Consider the following 18,232-nt stretch of genomic DNA (forward strand, 5'->3'; position numbering starts at 1 on the left):
TCCATTGTAGCGTCGAAATAAAATGATAGTAATAGCAGCAAACAACAATAATGATAAAGAGTTTTCTGTCCCTTTTGACAGAAAAGTGATTGGCAAGATTTAGGAAAAAGCATGTTAAGTATGCGGACCTCGTCTTTGAAAAATGTCTCGCTTGCACCCCAAGTACACTGTCGTCAGGCTCCCCTTTGTCCTCGCAACCCTTGGTTTGGTGCCTGATCTCTTAGTGCAGGTCAGGAGAGTGTCCGGGTTCTCCGTCGGAAACACAGTCCTTCTAACACACTGGGTAATGCAGAAGGCTGCAGAGGAATCTATATATCTTGGTGGATTCGACTTGGCAGCGTTTCCTGGGAGAAATCCCATTTGCTGCGTGTAGAGAGGACAAATGTCCAGAACTGATAATGAGCCATGCAGCATGAGTGTGCCAGGATCACACGAACCCTCTGTGCTGTATTTTGGTAAATCATAATAATGATAATTGACGCTAACGTCCACGCAACAAAACGTGCTGAAAGCTCTGTCAACATTTGCTCGTATGTAAAATGGAATCATGGGTGAGTGAGTGAGTTTAGTTGTACGCAGCACTCAGCAATATTCCAGCTATATGACGGCAGTCTGTAAATAATCGAATCTAGACCAGACTATCCAGTGTTCAACAACATAAGCATCGATTTGCGCAATTGGGAACCGATGACATGTGTCAACCAAGTCAGCGAGTCTGACCACCCAATCCCGTCAGTCGCCTCCTACGACAAGCATAGTCGCCTTCTTTGGCAAGCATGGGTTGCTGAAGGCCTGTTCTACCCCCGTGACCTTCACGGGTTCTGGAATCATGAGACAGAACGGGAAATATACATACTTCAAGCTGAAATAACTAAAATATCAAGTGATGAGGTAGTTCTGGGACTATTTGGGAGAATTTACCATGCAGCAATCACTTCAAGAGTTTGGGTTCCAAAGAGGCTTTATGTTCGACGTGGAAACGCCAAGTGTGTCACAAGTGCTTCAAGTATCAAAACTGCTGGTGAGCATGGACATGATATACCTTACGTATCCAGATGACAACCGAAACATGCATTTATTCCGTGATTCTATGTGGAATCACGACCACACCAAATCACACATCAATGTAGCTAGTCAACATTTACCGCTTCTATGAACAAAGCCCTGTCCATCCGGGTTAGAACTGGTCTCCAGTTTCCACGTTTGTCTTGTTATAGTGAGCTATTTCCTTTATTATCCCCTAAAGAAACTTAAATTATTTCCAAAGTAATTCCTAAACAAATGTTAGGATTTGATCAAATATCGTGTGCGGGGTATTTGACCTTTTCCACGTTTTCTATAATTCAACCCCTTTCATCTTGTCATAGTTCACATACATGTAACGGCAAAACATGTCAAACAGAAGGGTCATGACCTGACGAATCAAGTGCTTAAGAAAAGGTCGACCTTAGTCAGATTAACAGTGGTCTTAATAATCTACTTCATGTTACAAGACCTCTTGTAATCTGAATGTATTAGGTTACCTATTTAAGCATTACAATGTCAGGGGTGAATGCATGAAGGGAATGGCCACTCGGTGTTAGATGTAGACTGACCAATCAGAGCCAACTGTGCGTTATTCCGTTATGCTGCAGAGCAGCGCTGTTCAAATGACTCTGCTCCTGTAACAAACGTTTTGAAGGCACAAGTTGCTCTACGCCATATGTGCCTACATTATTCCTAACTCTTCCTTATGCTGGGGATGAACGCTCTCTGACTTGGTTCATGCATGTCACAGCATTCCAACTGCGAAGACCAGTTCTCATGACGTCAGTCACTGTAATTACTCCCGAAGACCCGATTAATTACAGACCGCTGGAGCATCGTGGCGTTAAACAAGAAACCCATGAGAAAAATCCAATCAGAAGAGCAAATTTGATTCCATAACAGAGCTCAATGACTGTAAAATTAATGAAAAAAATATCTGTCTCAAATTGTTACTCACAAAACACAATGTCCATCCATCAATGTAGCTAAGTTTGCTTATCATTCAAATGATGGCAGATCATATTTTATGCAAAATGACACCAGCTTGACAAAAACATGCCATGCGAATACCATAGGTAGGTGACCGCACCTAAAACGAAATATGAAACCGAGCGTTTAGTATAATACAGTCATAGATAGCACCATTTCCACCTCATCCATTCAATGAAACTAAAATTATACACATTGTTCACGGATCAACATAAACAAGACAGATACCAAGCTGAATTACAACGCACATTCACAGTTTAATAGTTCGTATCATTTTCAGAGGTACAGCCTATATAACAGATGAACAAAATAAAATAAAACTACTGTATATTTTATTGGTATCCAAACAACTGCCTTGAGGTTTGGATCTCGAGACACTATAGAAGAGATTTTGGGGAAACTGCTGTTTAAGGTGAGGCGAAATGGGGTTCATATCAGACCTGGACCATATTATGTATAACGTGTGTGCAAATTTTGCAAGTGGCTTAACTTTTCTGCTGCGAAACAATGTTAGTTTCATTTACAACTTGTTTGTGAAGAAGAAAAGCTCAAGCTCACTTTACTTGCTCAGTCGTAAATCATTGATATAAGGCGACTAATATCAAAACGTAGTCTTCGAAAACAGGTGATACACTCTTTCAAAAAAGAAACTTCCAGGCGTTTTCAGCAATTTATTTCTATATATTTTGACAGACGCGTGTTTGACTTCCGTTAATTATGTCGTGGTTGTGTATTGCTCGCTTGTAAATGTTTGTCATAAAAATGAATAAGACACATGAACAGAGCATGCAAAAACGATTTGCCCACGAAATACACGTGCGGGGTGACTTCATCAGCTCCGGCAGAAAGTGCAGAGGATATCTAGCTCAAAATGGCGTAAAAGATAGTCCCAAAGATAATGTGCATACCAGGGCTCCTTGCGCGCAATGATAATGTTTCGACTTAAGAACTGGGGTCTAAGCGTTATGATCTATGAATATCGTATGAGTACTGCACATACTGCAGTTATGAAATTAATGCATCCAACAACAGGTACACGCTTTCCAAATTGTTGGAGCACTCCGTACTATATTATCGTAAACGTGTTGATTTGAATTTTAATGTTCGTATATGCAAGCAAATGTATACATACACTCCTAATATTTTTAATAAACCATCGAACGTTAACTTGGAAACAATATGTATGGTATCACTTAACATAACTTCGGTTCATTTTGCACTTATTTCCCGAATGTTTAATACTGTTTTATGCTAGAAGCACTCGTTAATGTGATAAAATTACAAACCCAGTTTGGACTATATTGTGGACTATTTTATAAATGTTAGAAATTTTATTGATAGTCTAAACATTCGTCAAATGACTTTTCTCTAGTGTCACTAGAATCTTCAGAACAACAGTTGTCATGTTACGACACATCTACAGAATGTTTTCCAACAATCTGAAAACTACATCCGAGCGTCCAATGTCCATCTGCTCAACGCGGACCAAATTTAACATCCGAAGGGCAACGACTGAAGACTACGAATCTGTTATTAATATCAACCCAGACATATTTGGGGGGCATGACAATCTACCCTCTACATATTTTCACAAGCTTAAGGCCACCAACTCCCGCGGATATGTGTCTGAAGTCGATGGGATCGTGGTGAGTAAAACAATACGATTATTTGCCATGGAAATTACTTCCACCCCAAAGAACAAATGAACTGGACCCTGTTCTTTAAAACAGACATATGGAGGTCGTATTGTGAGATTGGAATCGCTACCAGCAAGTGGTCCCCCATTCGTGAAATATAGCAATACGTGACAACACAATGATGATCGTTTCTTATACAACCTTTTTATTCTGGTGTCAAAAATTCTGATACATCACCAGGGTTGGTCTGCCGGTTTAATGTGACTGTGCAACATTTGGTATTGTTGCAATTATTAAATTTTGTAGTAGTGGGCAATTCATCAGTCTCAATGAAATCAAACGAACTGTAGAGATAAATAACTCCATCTGACAGCTTTTCTCTTTCATAGTGTCATAGCATTTTGTCAGTTCGCTTGATGTGGATATTTTTTGCATCAATTATTTTGTTCTGTTTGTATGTGTCTGTGTGTGCCGGTTTGTCTCATTATTTGTATCTGAGACTGCATCTGTCTGTTCCTGTTTTTGTGTATGTGGTTGTGTCTGACTGTTCCTGCGTTTGTGTATGAGACTGTGTCTGTCTCCTCCTGCGTTTGTGTATGTGACTGTGTCTGTTCCCTCTGCTGTTGACGCGTTGATGCCTGTGTGTCTGTATGTGTTTCTGTCTGTCTCTCTGTTTGTATCGGTGACTATGAGAGTGTGTGGCTGATTATTGCATATCTTTCCTTTCCAGTGTCTGTGATTCTGTCTGGGGTTGTGTATACGTATGTTGAAAAACACCGTATTCCTAAATATTCGGCGGTGAGGGGTTCGCTCGTCACGCCGTAAAGACTCGGGTCCGATTCCCCACATGGGCACACAATGTGTGGAGCCCATTTCTGGTGTCCCGCGCCTTGATATTGATAGAATATTGCTAAGAGTAAAACCAAACTCATTCACTCCTAAATATTCCTTACCATCAATTATGCAAGGATACACATGCATTACACACGAATTCTAAGCATATACTTAATGTATTTTTATCAAGATTTACTGTGAATTATGTATTAATCAAACTACTGTTTTTAACAGAGAGATCATAGAAACATGTATGATGAAGGTGCACTGGAGCAATGACGAAGTTTGTTCAGCCATTCCGTGTGAACATCTGTGTTTCGTAAATTACACGAGCTATAATGCCTGGTACACATTGAGGTATACATGTGCAATGCACCATAGCTGTACCTTCTCTTATACGTAAAATCGAATGCATTCAGCATCACTGCATATTCCATATACATAGCAAACCACAAATGTCATTATGAATTGAGCTTATGCTAGATTCTCACAGTCATGCGATTAGTTACGAATGCCACGACTGGCCGTTCGTAGCTAATCGTGGAACTTCTCTGAAATTTATGGCTTGGACATAAAGGTGATTCGAGTCGAGTTCTAATACGATTTCTTGCTCTTGGATGCGATATTGTCATGATGAGATCTCCATTTCAGATACGATCACATACGTTCTCATACATGTAAAGACAAGGAGCTTACCATTTAGGCTATGACTTCGGCCCATGCCCTTGTGTCTCACCCATTCCTAAACGTTTCATGTTGTATCAAGGGTAATATAGGGCGTTATGAGTGGAATTCCTTCTTTGCCATTGAAACTTGTTTGCAATCAGTGTCTAAACAGTTTATTATTCTACAGATCGGTTATATTAATACAACGTTAGTTGATGGAGGACAGACGATCGTGTTGACATCAGGCCGTGTTCACGAAGCCTACCAACAGCAAGGGGTCATTAAGCAGATCTTACAGCACGTGCAGCCAAGTTATTCTGACTGTAACGTGGCATTTACTACGGACACTAGCCACTCAATGCTTAACAATCATTTCATAACGTTGTATGCAGAGGTTCTCAGAAGGGTAAGTTTTCTAAATATTTCCTGTTGGAATACCTTGAGCAAAATACCTCATAATCGGAATACAGAGCTTGAAAAGTCGCCTTACGCGTGAAGATCGAAGCTCGAACTGGCTTTCAGCAACGTAAAATGCGACTAATGGGGTCAGGTGGTCAGGACCGCTGACTTGGTTGATACATGACATCGTACTCCAATTGCATATATCGATGTTCATGCTGCTGATCACTGGATTGTTTAGTCCAGAGTCAATTATTTACAGACGGCCGCCATGGCCAAACAATGTTCCTACTCTAAGGATTTTGCAACAGGAAGAGATGACAGTGGGGTTTTGCATGTATCGGTAGAAAGAAATAGAGCGTTGGAATTCGCTATACGGAGTTGCGTCCCTTGGGAAGCTATACTCGTTATTGAACAGTGATAGTGATACGAGGTATGCCAACACAAAACTCGGTTTCAACACAGCGATAAGCGACTGAGAACCATTCTGGTTTTCCACAAAGGTGTTTTCCAAAACCCTAAACTCCGATGTCGTATCACGGCGAAACCCGTGTCTTTGGTGTTCCAAGTGAGCACTTTCATCTCTTGGATACTGCTCTTTCTCGTGATGTTTCTTTTTGGAAGTTATTGTAATGATTCTACAGAATTTCTTAAATCATAAATAGATTGCCACTCATATTTTCATATATTTCCCGTGTAGTGTAAAGTTCCTGTGCAGACTGACAATGAAATATGTGTTTCCTTGCAGTGTGTCCGATGTTTCGAGTTTCGTATTACCGACCTTCACCTCCAAAATATGTCATCCCCAAGCGACAGCAACCTGAAAACACCATCAGTCCAAGATCTTGAAAGATTGATGTCACCAAACCACTCTACTAACCTCTTCCCGGGAGGACGAGTTGTTGTGAACTGCATACCCTTGAGAGTGAATCCACAAAACATACCGTTTATGACGAAACATGTTTCGTGTTTTTACTCTGACAACCCCGACAACATGCTTTCATTTGGCAGTAGTTTCAAAAGCAAGCTAGGCCTAGGATATTACATGGAGTTGTACGGCAGCAACACCGACGGCCTGAAACAACATCTGCATAAGCACCTCGTTCAGATCATCCAAACAGCCAGTCATGCACCATTAAACAGTCATAAACGTGGACATTCTTGTGAAAGTTCGGGGGAATTGAACCCAGGAAATGAAAAGGTGTTCCTTGAGATTTTTGTTTCCGAAACTGGAGATCTGGATGTCATGTGCGATACGCTACACCGACTTGGTGTCTCGCAAGCTGAGTGGCCGGTGGAAACACAGATTGTGATGGAGGCTGGCCCAAGAAAACCGTCCACTGGGAACATGTAAGACACACAATCCATAAGTATCTGTACTGAACTGAGTTTTCTTTACACCCCGGTCGCGTTCTGCGGCATTAGAGGTACATGTTTACATGATTATGTACAACCTGTATATATTATGTACATGTACAGTTTGTTCAGCTTGACCTGATTACGTCAATACTAATGCATTGAGTGACCCTGTCACAACTGGTTGGGTCTATTATTATGAAGGGATGCGCCTGTGTCAGTTGATTGACAACATGTCCGAACAGCCGTGGCAAAGTTGCCGTTTGACATCTCACTGTCGTCAGCAACGTCCTAATTTTCTATAAAGGTGGTTTTATGTTTTCGATACATGCATTCTTTGCACGAACGCAACATTAATAACATTGTCTGTTCCCCTATTTAATGAGGTTAACACGACCATCCGTGTGTGCCATTTGACCTGCCGGGTCATGCATATGTAGAGTAGCTCAGCTCAAGCTCAACAAACTGTAAAATGGTAACATATGCATCGCGCTTGTTTTCAAGAAGGAACTATGTCTGTATATGCATTTAACAATTTAACACTCAGGCTTTAATGATAGTTGTTGTTCGTATTTTATCTGACTTGCACACGATGGCCTTAGGAGACACACGAGACTATAGATGTAACTTTGATATAAACAGACGTTAGGAATGATGACACCCTGTGCTGTACGATAGATATCCTAACGACAGCTACCACCGGTGTTTTATACGGTGAAATCCATACAATGTACATAACAACCTCCCCTCTAGGATAATATTAAAGAAAGAATCGAAAGAAAGAGATCTAACAAATACCCAGTGAGATGGGGAGTCCGAGAGTGGATGTAAAAGAAGGGCTAAGTGCAAGATGAACGGCACATGCATATTCAAACCAAGCACGCATCGTAGCAGTTTCAACATTTAAATAAAGTATTCGCAGTAAAACAGCTTCAGTATTCAAAGAAGGCCTGCGCAGTAATAAAGCTTCTGTATTTAAGAATGGATTCGCAGTAAAACAGAGTCAATGTTTAAACAAGCATTCACCGTAAAACAGCTTCAGAATTCAAAGAAGGCATGCACAGTAAAACAGCATCAGTATTTAAAAAAAACATTCACAGTAAAGCATCTTCATTATTCAAAGGAAGCATGCTCAGTGATACAGCTTCAGTATTCAAAGAAACCATTCACAGTAATACAGCTTCAGTATTCAAAGAAACCATTCACAGTAATACAGCTTCAGTATTCAAAGAAACCATTCACAGTAATACAGCTTCAGTATTCAAAGAAACCATTCACAGTGATACAGCTTCACGATTCAAAGAAACCATTCACAGTAATACAGCTTCACGATTCAAAGAAACCATTCACAGTAATACAGCTTCACGATTCAAAATCTGTCAGCTGATCACAGATATGGACCAAGAAGTTGTCTGTGGCTGTACAACAGCTGTATTACTATTCAACATGATATGAAGTTTGAACCTTTATTGTATAAAGTGACATTCGCGTAGCCCGTAGCATGTGTTCTGGTAGTCGGTGTTTTATACCAAGACATGATATTGTTCCTCTGACTGCCCTGGGTGTATCTTCATATCCTGGGCAATGCGAATGCCTGGACCAAATTGCATACTGCTACCTTCTGGTGATATAAAACTCCTTCGCAGCAGAAGCAGAGACGTCATCATTTGTAAACTGTTGGTCAAGCTGGAGAGAAGGTAGAAGTCTGATGATGCAAATCTGGTGAAAACGGGGCTCGTGAAACGAGATCATGTATTCAGCCACAAGTGAAAACGACAGGTGCATTGCCCTCGTGGAATAACACACCTTTATTGTGTGTTCCAAGACGTGTCACCTCGACACTCCCGCTGATTGGTCGCGGCATAGTTTCGGTCATAACTGATCTGACCATCAGCAGGATTTCCAAGGAACCCCAGAAAACGTAACAGGATGGAACAATGAATCAGATTTTTCTTTCTTCTTGGGGGAAAGATGTTTCCACTGTCTGTGGGTGATAGTGCAGAACTCAAACGATGTGGACGTAGATGTCCACATCAGTATCCTTTATGAACGAAATTGGTCTAATCCTGAGATGATCACCCACAACCATAAATTTTATGTAACTGATATTTTCCCTCGTATTAACAGTAAGAAGACTTCCATCCACCATCCATGAGGCTATTTTACGTCGTCCTTTCAACATATTAAGAGCAACAGTGATGGGAGCTCCATCGACACCATGTCACTATTGCTTGCTTCTGGAGTTAATGAAAAACTTGCTGGTACGTTTCAAAGGTGTTTTTTATCATTTGTGGATCTATCTACGTTAACAGCAGCTTTCAGTACGGCTTACCTGAAGATGAACAGATACATACTAAGATTATAGAGTTTGTTTAGACCATGACCTGGTGCACATGACTTTACAGTGCGAAACTGGCAAACAATAACCGGATGAAGAGAAAATTTAAGGCAAAAGTTGAAATCCTCATTAGAAGTCCGACAGACAGTATTCAAGTCTATTAATCCTATAACCGTGCCATCACTTTACATGCCTTTATAAATGAAATGGAGCGATCCTTTGTGTCCACACATGCAAATTACAATCTGAAACAGGTGAGTTTTAAACTCAACTGCATATCTTAAATAGAAAAACCCAAACCATTTAAGAAATCTATCCACCAAACTCAAATTGTCAACTGTTAAGTATAATATTTATTTCAGTTCGTTCTGGGAAATTTTCTCAAATTTGAATGTCTCAGATTTAAGTTTGTTTCGGAGAATCGGGACAACATCTCTGGATTCAAGTATGGGAGGTACAGCACTGTGCAAGACGGCCCTGTTTTGGATAACATGATAATATAACTCTCCTAGCTAATACCATGCATAGTACAGACTCTGTGTAGCAGATTGCTATGACAGCAGGTTGTACAGTCTCCTGAATACTTTGTAACCTGGCATCGTATTTCAGCAGTATCACAACCCTGTGAAACCGTGTGTCATTACACTGGTATACTATTATAATTCACGCAACCGGTTTCAGTGGCCGCGCTAGTGATTACAGTTCAGACACACGCCACCTCGTGTCGGAGACTATCTTGTTACTATGACAATAGCCTAGTTCTAGTGAGGAGGTGGTTCTGGGTAAGTAGTGGGACAATTTGCGAGCGATGACATTGAATTGGTTTTAGGAAACCTAACTATTCTGAATATAGATTTCTAAGTTAGATAAGATGCCATGCCTGCCCAGTCTATTTTGTCTACACGAGGTGACAAACGGTTGCCGGTGTGGAAAACGAGAGACAGGTTTTACCGAGATTGGAGGAGTGTTCAAGACGGTCTGTGAAAAAAACTGGGATTTCGAATATGTCAGCAGGGTTGATAAGATCGTTCACACTACGGTCAGACTTCGTACATGTTTTAAGTGAGTGAGTTTAGTTTTACGCCGCTTTTAGCAATTTTCCAGCAATGTCACGGCGGGGGACACCAGAAAATGGGCTTCACACATTGTACCCATTTGGGGAATCGAACCTGGGTCTTCGGCGTGACGAGCGAACGCTTTAACCACTAGACTCCCCCACCGCCCCGTACATGTTTTAAAAAATAATCACTTTTACTATTATTTACAGTAAGATGAGCTGTGATCTAAATTATTGAGAATATTTTGACCTTAGTTGGTTTGTTTGTTTGTTTAGCGTCTTAGTTTTGAATTGTCTTCAACGTGAACAGAGAACATTTTATGAAACCTGCGACAATGATCATGATACATTGGAAAAGAAGGATGACTTGATTTTGAGAGTTGGAGTGACGGATGGCTCGGTTTGGAGTGAATGATAGCTTGGGTTTCGGTAAAGTACAGCTAAGGTTGAAGAGAACAGCTCGAGTTGGGGGAAGGACACCTCGGGTTTTGATTTAATTATATTTTATTCAGTGAAGAAGAGGATAAGGAATAAGTTTTCCAATATATTTTGAATCTGGCTTATTGCTAACATAAAATAAATCTTAATTCAATTCACTTACATTACGACTATGAATAATACGATGGCGCCATGTCAATAGGTTTTTTCAAATAAGATTTAAAAGTTTCTGTTGATGGTAATATTCGCTTTTCTAATGGAATATTATTCCACAATACTGCAGTTGATGGGATAATAGATTGACATGAGTGTTTCAGTCTATATAACGGTCTTACAAAATTTTCAGTGTTTTTAAGATCATAAGTTGTAGAGTCAGAGTCAGTCTGAGGAAGTAAATCTAACAGATATGAAGGTGCATTACATTTATAATATAATGTTAACTTTCTTCTTTCCCAACGTACCGATAATTTTTCCCACCCAGTTTCAAAAAAGAGATATTTATGTGGTGTATATTTTGACCAGTAACAATACGGGCTGCTTCTTGTTGTAGTTGTTCTAGTCTCCGTGACTGTTCATAGTTACACCCATCCCAGATCTCGCATACATATTCAAAATGTGGTCTGATACACATAAATAAATCGTGTGATAATAAATCTCATTCTAAATTTGCCTTGTCTACTCACTAGAAATTTTAATTTACGCATGGAATTTATCACCTTAGAAGCTTAATATTACTATTTGGTCGATATGCTTATTCTATTTCCCATCCCAGACCTAAGTGTTTATGTTCATTTACATTACTAATTTCACAACCATCAAAGTCTAAAGTTATGATATCACTTTGCTTCCTGAGAGTAAAAATATTCTATTTGGACTATATTTAACCAGCCAATGTTTTCCCCAAGAGTTCAATTTCTGTAGGTTGGAACTTAAAGTCGACTCAAGAAACCTATAAGCACTTTATGAAAATCCAAGTGATGTGTCATCAGCAAACAGCCTTTTCAAACAATTTAATTCATCAGCAATGTCATTTATGAAAACAATAAAATACTGATCCTTGGGGAACGCCAACTGTCAGTTATACCGGCTTGGACAGTGTTCTATTCACAAAGATTTACAGATTGCCTACGACTGGTTACATAGCTTGATAACCACTGGAGTATGCTTCCTTTTAAAGCATACATTTCCATTTTACACATAAGCCTCATATGCCAGACACGATCCAAGGCTTTGGAAACATCACAAAACACCATACAAAATATTTCCTTATTATCCAAAGATATTTGATTATACAATTCAAGTAGTCGATGTACAGCTGAGTGGCCTTTTTGAAAACCGGCTATTATAATGAAAATAATATTACAGATGTTTATAGAACACCATTTCAAATACTTTCCCTACACAACTTATGAGAGATATTGGTCTATAATTTGAAACAACAGAACGATAACCTTTTAAATAATGGCATAACATGTGCTACTTTCCAATAAGTGGGATAAGTGGATGATTCCAGTGAGTAACTGAATAAGAGACACAAAACCTTACCTGTTGCATTAACTGTTTTCTTGAGTAACCTATGGCTTCTTCTATGTGGACCACAAACCTGTTTCTCAAGTAAACATTTAATAATATCAGAAATTTCCCTTTGGGTTATAACGATATCACATAACTCCTCGTCAGTGCGTTTCCCAAAGAATGGCAAAGTTTTATTGCCATCTTCTTACGTGGATACAAGCTTAAAATATTCATTCAGCCTGGCATTAATTCAAAATCAGTGAATAAGGATGGCCCTTCATCATCGTCCTTGTTTTCGAGAGGTGTAATATGTGTAACTGACAAAGCGGAGGACTGGGTTCAAACTTAATAATTGTTGTTAATATATTTTCGGGATTCACTTTTAGTGTTCAACCAAACAAAAGCATAAAAAAGTACAATTAGGCCCTATACTCTGCGAAATATCTGATCGAGTCCAGCTGCAGTTGTCTATCTTGGACTCGCTTTCATTGGTAGGGTTGTCACGACTTTGGCAGGGTTTAATTTTAACGATTATCATTCGGTGTCATTTACGTGCGTTTGGTCAATATGCATTTTCGTCAGAAAGCACACTGATGTTTGTAATAACTGTCAGTTGGGTTTTGAAAACATGTTAACAAAACCGTACCCTGATGATAAAAGTTCAATCTTGTAAGAACAAAAGCTTTAATCTAGTTTTGTTTTTCTTTTGTGGTTCAGTATATTAATGGATAATTCTGAAAACACAGGACGGCGAATAGGCCTCTCACTGGTCCACGTCACTGTTAAAATGCCACCACATTTTCCAACGATGACGGACCCAGTACATTGTCATGACGAGAAAATTTGCCCAGTTGCATTTACCTGTGGTTAACATACACATCACTGCAAGACTTTGAGAGTTGGAATCCTGGTTCTAGGTCTGTCAGCATCATCGTCATGCACGTGTGTTTCGCGAACGTGATAAATAAATAAGATCAGCATCACTTCAGGATTCCCTTGAGCCTTGACATTGCTCAGCTATTACTAAACTCATAATTGTTCACTGTTCAATGCGGCGTTAAAATCCAAATCGCTCACTCACTAATCATCATTATTTCCCGTGGAAATGTACTTGACCTTCATGTCCATAAATGTCAAACATTAATAATGCACAATAATGTAACTTGAGTTTTAGAGCACAGTGTGATCGTTCCAGCAATTCTTGTGTTTCCTCCAGAGACAAACGGTCAGCAATGATACGTAACGTTTTGCAACGACTAGCACGGAGGCTGACATACGCACATGACCGGACCTACCGTACGAGCACTTCGGACGTCAACGTAACCTTTCGGAAAGCCACGATCGACGACTACGAAGGCGTGATGGACATCAACCATCACGTGCATCATGGACGAGACTATCTTCCAGCAGGATACCACAGCACAGTTACAGACCCAAACATATCAGCTCTTGTTGGTGAAGTCGACAACCAAATTGTACGTATATCATTTACAGTTTTCCCAGAAATTATTGAGAAAATCTTTGTTTCCTAATCCTAATAACAGAATGTGAAAATCGATATTACTTTATGTAATACGGTACTCAATATGGGGGGCAACTCAAGAATACATCTTACTATATCAAGAGTTATCTACCCTGTCATAGCAGACGGCTTCTTTGTTGACATGGCAGATATTACTGCAGAAGAGACAGACATGGTTGGTTCTAGATGATTTTGAAAGAGATGTGACTAATGCAAAAGAGTTAGCATGTAGACATGACATTCATTTGTCTACAGTATACAGATGATCTTTGAAGAATATTCAGTTAGGACTTGGGACTGGAAGGCCAACGATGTTCAGTATCCCGAATTGCCGGCGGCTTGGACAGATTATGAGTAGGAGAAAATTGAAAAGCTTTGTAGATACCAGGAATGAGATGATTACTAGATGCAGTCCTCATATATGTACTGAAACCCCTAGACAAGAATAACAAAGACTTCACTTGGCGAAAAAGTTCGGGCATCCCTCACCATTGATGAATGGTGCACACACAGAAAGACGCATAAACTGTTTCAGGACTTTTCTTTCATGATGAAAGTTCTGGCTGTGTTGTTCCGAACTGCCATCACCTGAGGTGAGTATTTTCACTGGAAATTTGAAGACACCCAGAGGTGCACAATGATGCATAATTTTTACTCCCTCCCCCAAAATTTATTGAAAACCTTCCGGCCGCACTCTTCAGCAAGAGGTCCAAAAAGCTGACTGCTACAATCGAGGTGCAGCTGAACTTTCAGAACTGACAGATAGAGATGCAGTTCAGGCGAAGCAATTCAGTCATGACAAAAAGAAATGGAAGAAAGCTCTCGTAGAATAGCACGTGGATGTACAGTCGTATGAAATACGTACAGAAGATCTCTTCCGAGAAATACATGCAATGTACGACAATCTCAAGAGGCTGCCCCAGAGAATAAAGATGTGGAACTGAATTTGGAAGAGCAGAGAACGCATGAAAGTTCAATGTGTACACTCCTGTGAAAACTGAAAAATATTGTGGACTGCCACGTGAACATTCTTATGAACAACCCTAGCGTAACTAGGACTATGGACAGTTCAAAACTGAAAAATATTGTGGACTGCCACGTGAACATTCTTATGAACAGCCCTAACGTAACTAGGACTATGGACAGTTCTTCTTTAGATCAGAACAAGCATGGGCAGTCTGGTCAGACCACAACTCCGATACAGGAAGTTTGTGCCTTAGATAAAACTATAAAGATATGACGTGTGGTCCTGCTTATCAGAAGGAGAAACGACTTTTGATTTCTTTTTCAAGATATTCCTACAGAAACTCTGTGCTTTCATGCAAGAAAGGACACAGACATAACGTGTTTCTCAATGGATAGACCTTAATTTTGTTCATTCTAGCGGCATTATAGGTTGTTCAGTGGTCACATAGGGTACATCAACCCATGGGTCCCGAGGCACCAGTGATTAACGTGTTTATCTTATAGAACACCTTTAGCTAAATGTTAATTTTGATTGTTTGAAGCACGGGTACAAATCTTTTTGTTGTCATCGCTTGATTTGGCAGACAAAAAAAACAAATTTAGAGTTGTCTCCCTTCCATCGATTTACATCAAAAACATCGTTAATCAAACGTGATTCAATGTTAATCGAAATAAAGAATTACTACGATAAAGTAACAAAGGAGTTGCATTGCCAGCAGGGTACATTGAAATGTTACTCGCTTGTGAGCAGGGTACATTGAAAATAATAGAAGAGCGCTCAGCCAATCAGAGAGCGACATTTAAGTGTGAAGTAAGGAAAAATGCATATCTTTATCTTACCAAGATCTGTTGTAAGGTGATCAGATTAGCCCCAATTATGGTATCCAGTTTGACATCATCAACCTTAAGCACACGGTATTTTCTTATATCTTAAAAGAATCTGAAAATATTTCTTATTGTAGAAATACATCAACACAGATGTGTAATTTTGCAGATTGCCTTCGGGTGCGGTAGACTCGTGGATGGTTGTAGGACATTGCTGTTCACGGGCGGACGTAGACACGGATCTGTCAGAGGTCAAGGCGTGATGGATCGACTGTTACAGCTCCTGAGGTCAAGGTATTCCAGCAATGACAACATCCTGTATGAAGTGTTTGACACAGAATATGGTCATCACGTGCTGTCCCTACCATTTACACGGGGTTTCTCACTGGTTCTGAAAAGGGTAATGTGCATATCAACATAATTCTAATTCACCTTCGAAGATAAACATAAGAAAAAACATAAGAATGATGTATGCTTGCACTATAATGTGTACTAAGTCGGGAATCGAACTGGAGTCTATCTGTCAACACCTAATAACCACTTCGCTACCCCCATGTGCAATTTACATATTACGCTCATTCCATGCAAATCGAACTCATAAGTCAATGGAGTGCAGTGATCAAAAGAATCAAACTACGTATCATGTACTATCGTTACACACAGGTACACAAACCTGTACGCTGATTGCTTCACGACACACAGCGCACAGTGCGTGAATGCGTGAAAGCCTTCACTAAGTACTCACTATCAATAATATAGAAATTGAAAAAATGCATAAAATATAATATAATTTGGTGGGTTTTTTTGTTTATGATTTTTGGGTATGTTGTTTTTTTTCTTTCGTTTTGGGGGGATTGGGGTTTGTTTTTTGTTTTGTTTTTTTTTTGGGGGGGGGCTGTTTTTATTCTTTGGATTTTTAGTTGTTTTATTTATTTATTTATTTATTTATTTATTTGTGGGGGGGGGTGGGAGTGGGGGTGATTTACTTAACAGATTCTGTGAATAGTGTTATCTATTATTGGTTCTCTCTCTCTCTTTTCAGCCTGTCTATTGTTTCCCTTTTCACATGAACGACATTCACCTTAGAAAGTTGCCTCTAAATGACAACCAGTTTTCGGTGCCCACACAACAGGATCTGGAAAGACTTATGTCGAATAAACAAAACCATGGCTACCTTTTTCCAGCGGATCGACTCATTGTGAACAGGATTCCGTTCAGAGCTCATCCTCAAAACGTTCCTCTGACGTTCGCTGTCGAGGCTTGCTTTCACACTGGCAAATCCCCGCGAGAGTGTCTTTCATTTGGCAAAAGCTACTGGTGTAAACTCGGCCTAGCTTATAACCTTGACATCTACGGAGACGACCCTGTAGGGTTTAGAGCCCACGTATACAAGCACCTGCAAGAGATAGCCAATATTCCAAAGATACGCCGAGAAATGTACAGAAGTAAGAATGGGAGTGAAAGAGAGGCGCAAGATGAAGCTGATGAAAGAGTCCACCTTCTTATCTTAGGGTCGGAGTCTGTAGATATGAGTGTTGTATATGACGCCCTGAGTTCAATAGGCATTAACAATGCTGATTGGCCGGAATCGGCACGTGTCGTCCTTGAAAGAGACTGCAGATTAGACTAGTACCTTAGAGATAAGTGGCAGATGTCACCCAAATACCTGACCAGCTCGGAAGATCACGAGAACTTCTTGGGCCAGCGGGATCCCATAGGGATGCGGGATCAACAACACATGCTTGTCCCATTTTCTCTATTCATATTAATCATACACATTACATGCATTTTGTCGTTTATTTTGATTTTCAAAATTCAACTCATTTGGTTCTGATATTCAGAGATTTTGTAAACGGATAATAAAGTATCGACCTTTGCTCTTCACCACCACTTCAAGAGGGTTCCACCATGAGGATCAGCTGGTACGTTATGTCTATTCATGAAATAACATACTATTTCAGGATATCATATAAAGCTGTTACTATCGGGTTGAGATGCTAATTCCCTTTAAACATTACTAAAGTACACTGCCCGTTGTTGACAAAATACAGAGGCCTTCTCATAAGTAATGAATGAGAAATATCATACTGAAAGTCCAAGTAAAGCTACAGAAACCGACAGATTGTCGGATACTTTCCCCAACCGAATGTCACAGTTTCTGGTGTGTGATAACGCATGCCAAATGGAGTGCAGTTTGGGACCAGAAGGTTTGAAATTCTTGTATTATTAGATTTTCACGTAATGTTCAGCCAGCAAATGTCATTTTAAGGCAGAAAATGTATCTTCACAAAAATCAGTGGGCCTGTTCGCTCGGGTATCTTCCATAGTTTTTTCTTTCTTTCTTTTTAAATTTAGTTTTAAATAGTCAGATTCAGATCTAGAATGATTAGGAGGGTCCATGAGGACACAGAAATGAGATATTTCTGAGCTCCATTGTGATTTTGTGGATATATACAAATATACATATGGATTTCTAGGATTTTCTAGGACAGCCTTGTGTCCCGTGATCATGTCATGGAAGAGCCACTGTACCACTAATGTAAGTTGCTAATGTGAAGTCTTTCGATGATGAAGACTGCTCTGGGTTGAAGAGCTAATGTATGTGCGCAGCGATATACTCGTGTTAACAAATAAGGGAACACGCTAATGTACAAGTGTTCCTT

The 18,232-nt window shown here is 39.8% G+C and overlaps 1 protein-coding gene across 1 annotated transcript; it reads left to right on the forward strand.

Annotated features, from left to right (window-relative positions):
• The first annotated feature begins 9,925 nt into the window (after positions 1-9,925).
• On the forward strand, positions 9,926-17,453 carry LOC137272832 (histidine N-acetyltransferase-like). The gene is made up of 4 exons (XM_067805237.1): positions 9,926-10,028; positions 13,473-13,731; positions 15,739-15,969; positions 16,612-17,453. Exons 2-4 carry the CDS (start codon positions 13,489-13,491, stop codon positions 17,197-17,199), a joined length of 1,062 nt encoding a protein of 353 aa, XP_067661338.1. The 5' UTR covers positions 9,926-10,028; positions 13,473-13,488; the 3' UTR covers positions 17,200-17,453.
• Positions 17,454-18,232: the final 779 nt, after the last annotated feature.

The sequence above is a fragment of the Haliotis asinina genome, chromosome 2, assembly GCF_037392515.1.
Source record: "Haliotis asinina isolate JCU_RB_2024 chromosome 2, JCU_Hal_asi_v2, whole genome shotgun sequence".
Classification (NCBI taxonomy): Eukaryota; Metazoa; Mollusca; class Gastropoda; order Lepetellida; family Haliotidae; genus Haliotis; species Haliotis asinina.

Coding starts and splice junctions, on each gene's coding strand:
- LOC137272832 (XM_067805237.1), top strand. CDS start 13,489: ATGATACGTAACGTTTTGCAACGACTAGCACGGAGGCTGACATACGCA. Junction 13,732..15,738: donor GTGAAGTCGACAACCAAATT/GTACGTATATCA, acceptor GTAATTTTGCAG/ATTGCCTTCGGGTGCGGTAG. Junction 15,970..16,611: donor TCTCACTGGTTCTGAAAAGG/GTAATGTGCATA, acceptor CTCTCTTTTCAG/CCTGTCTATTGTTTCCCTTT.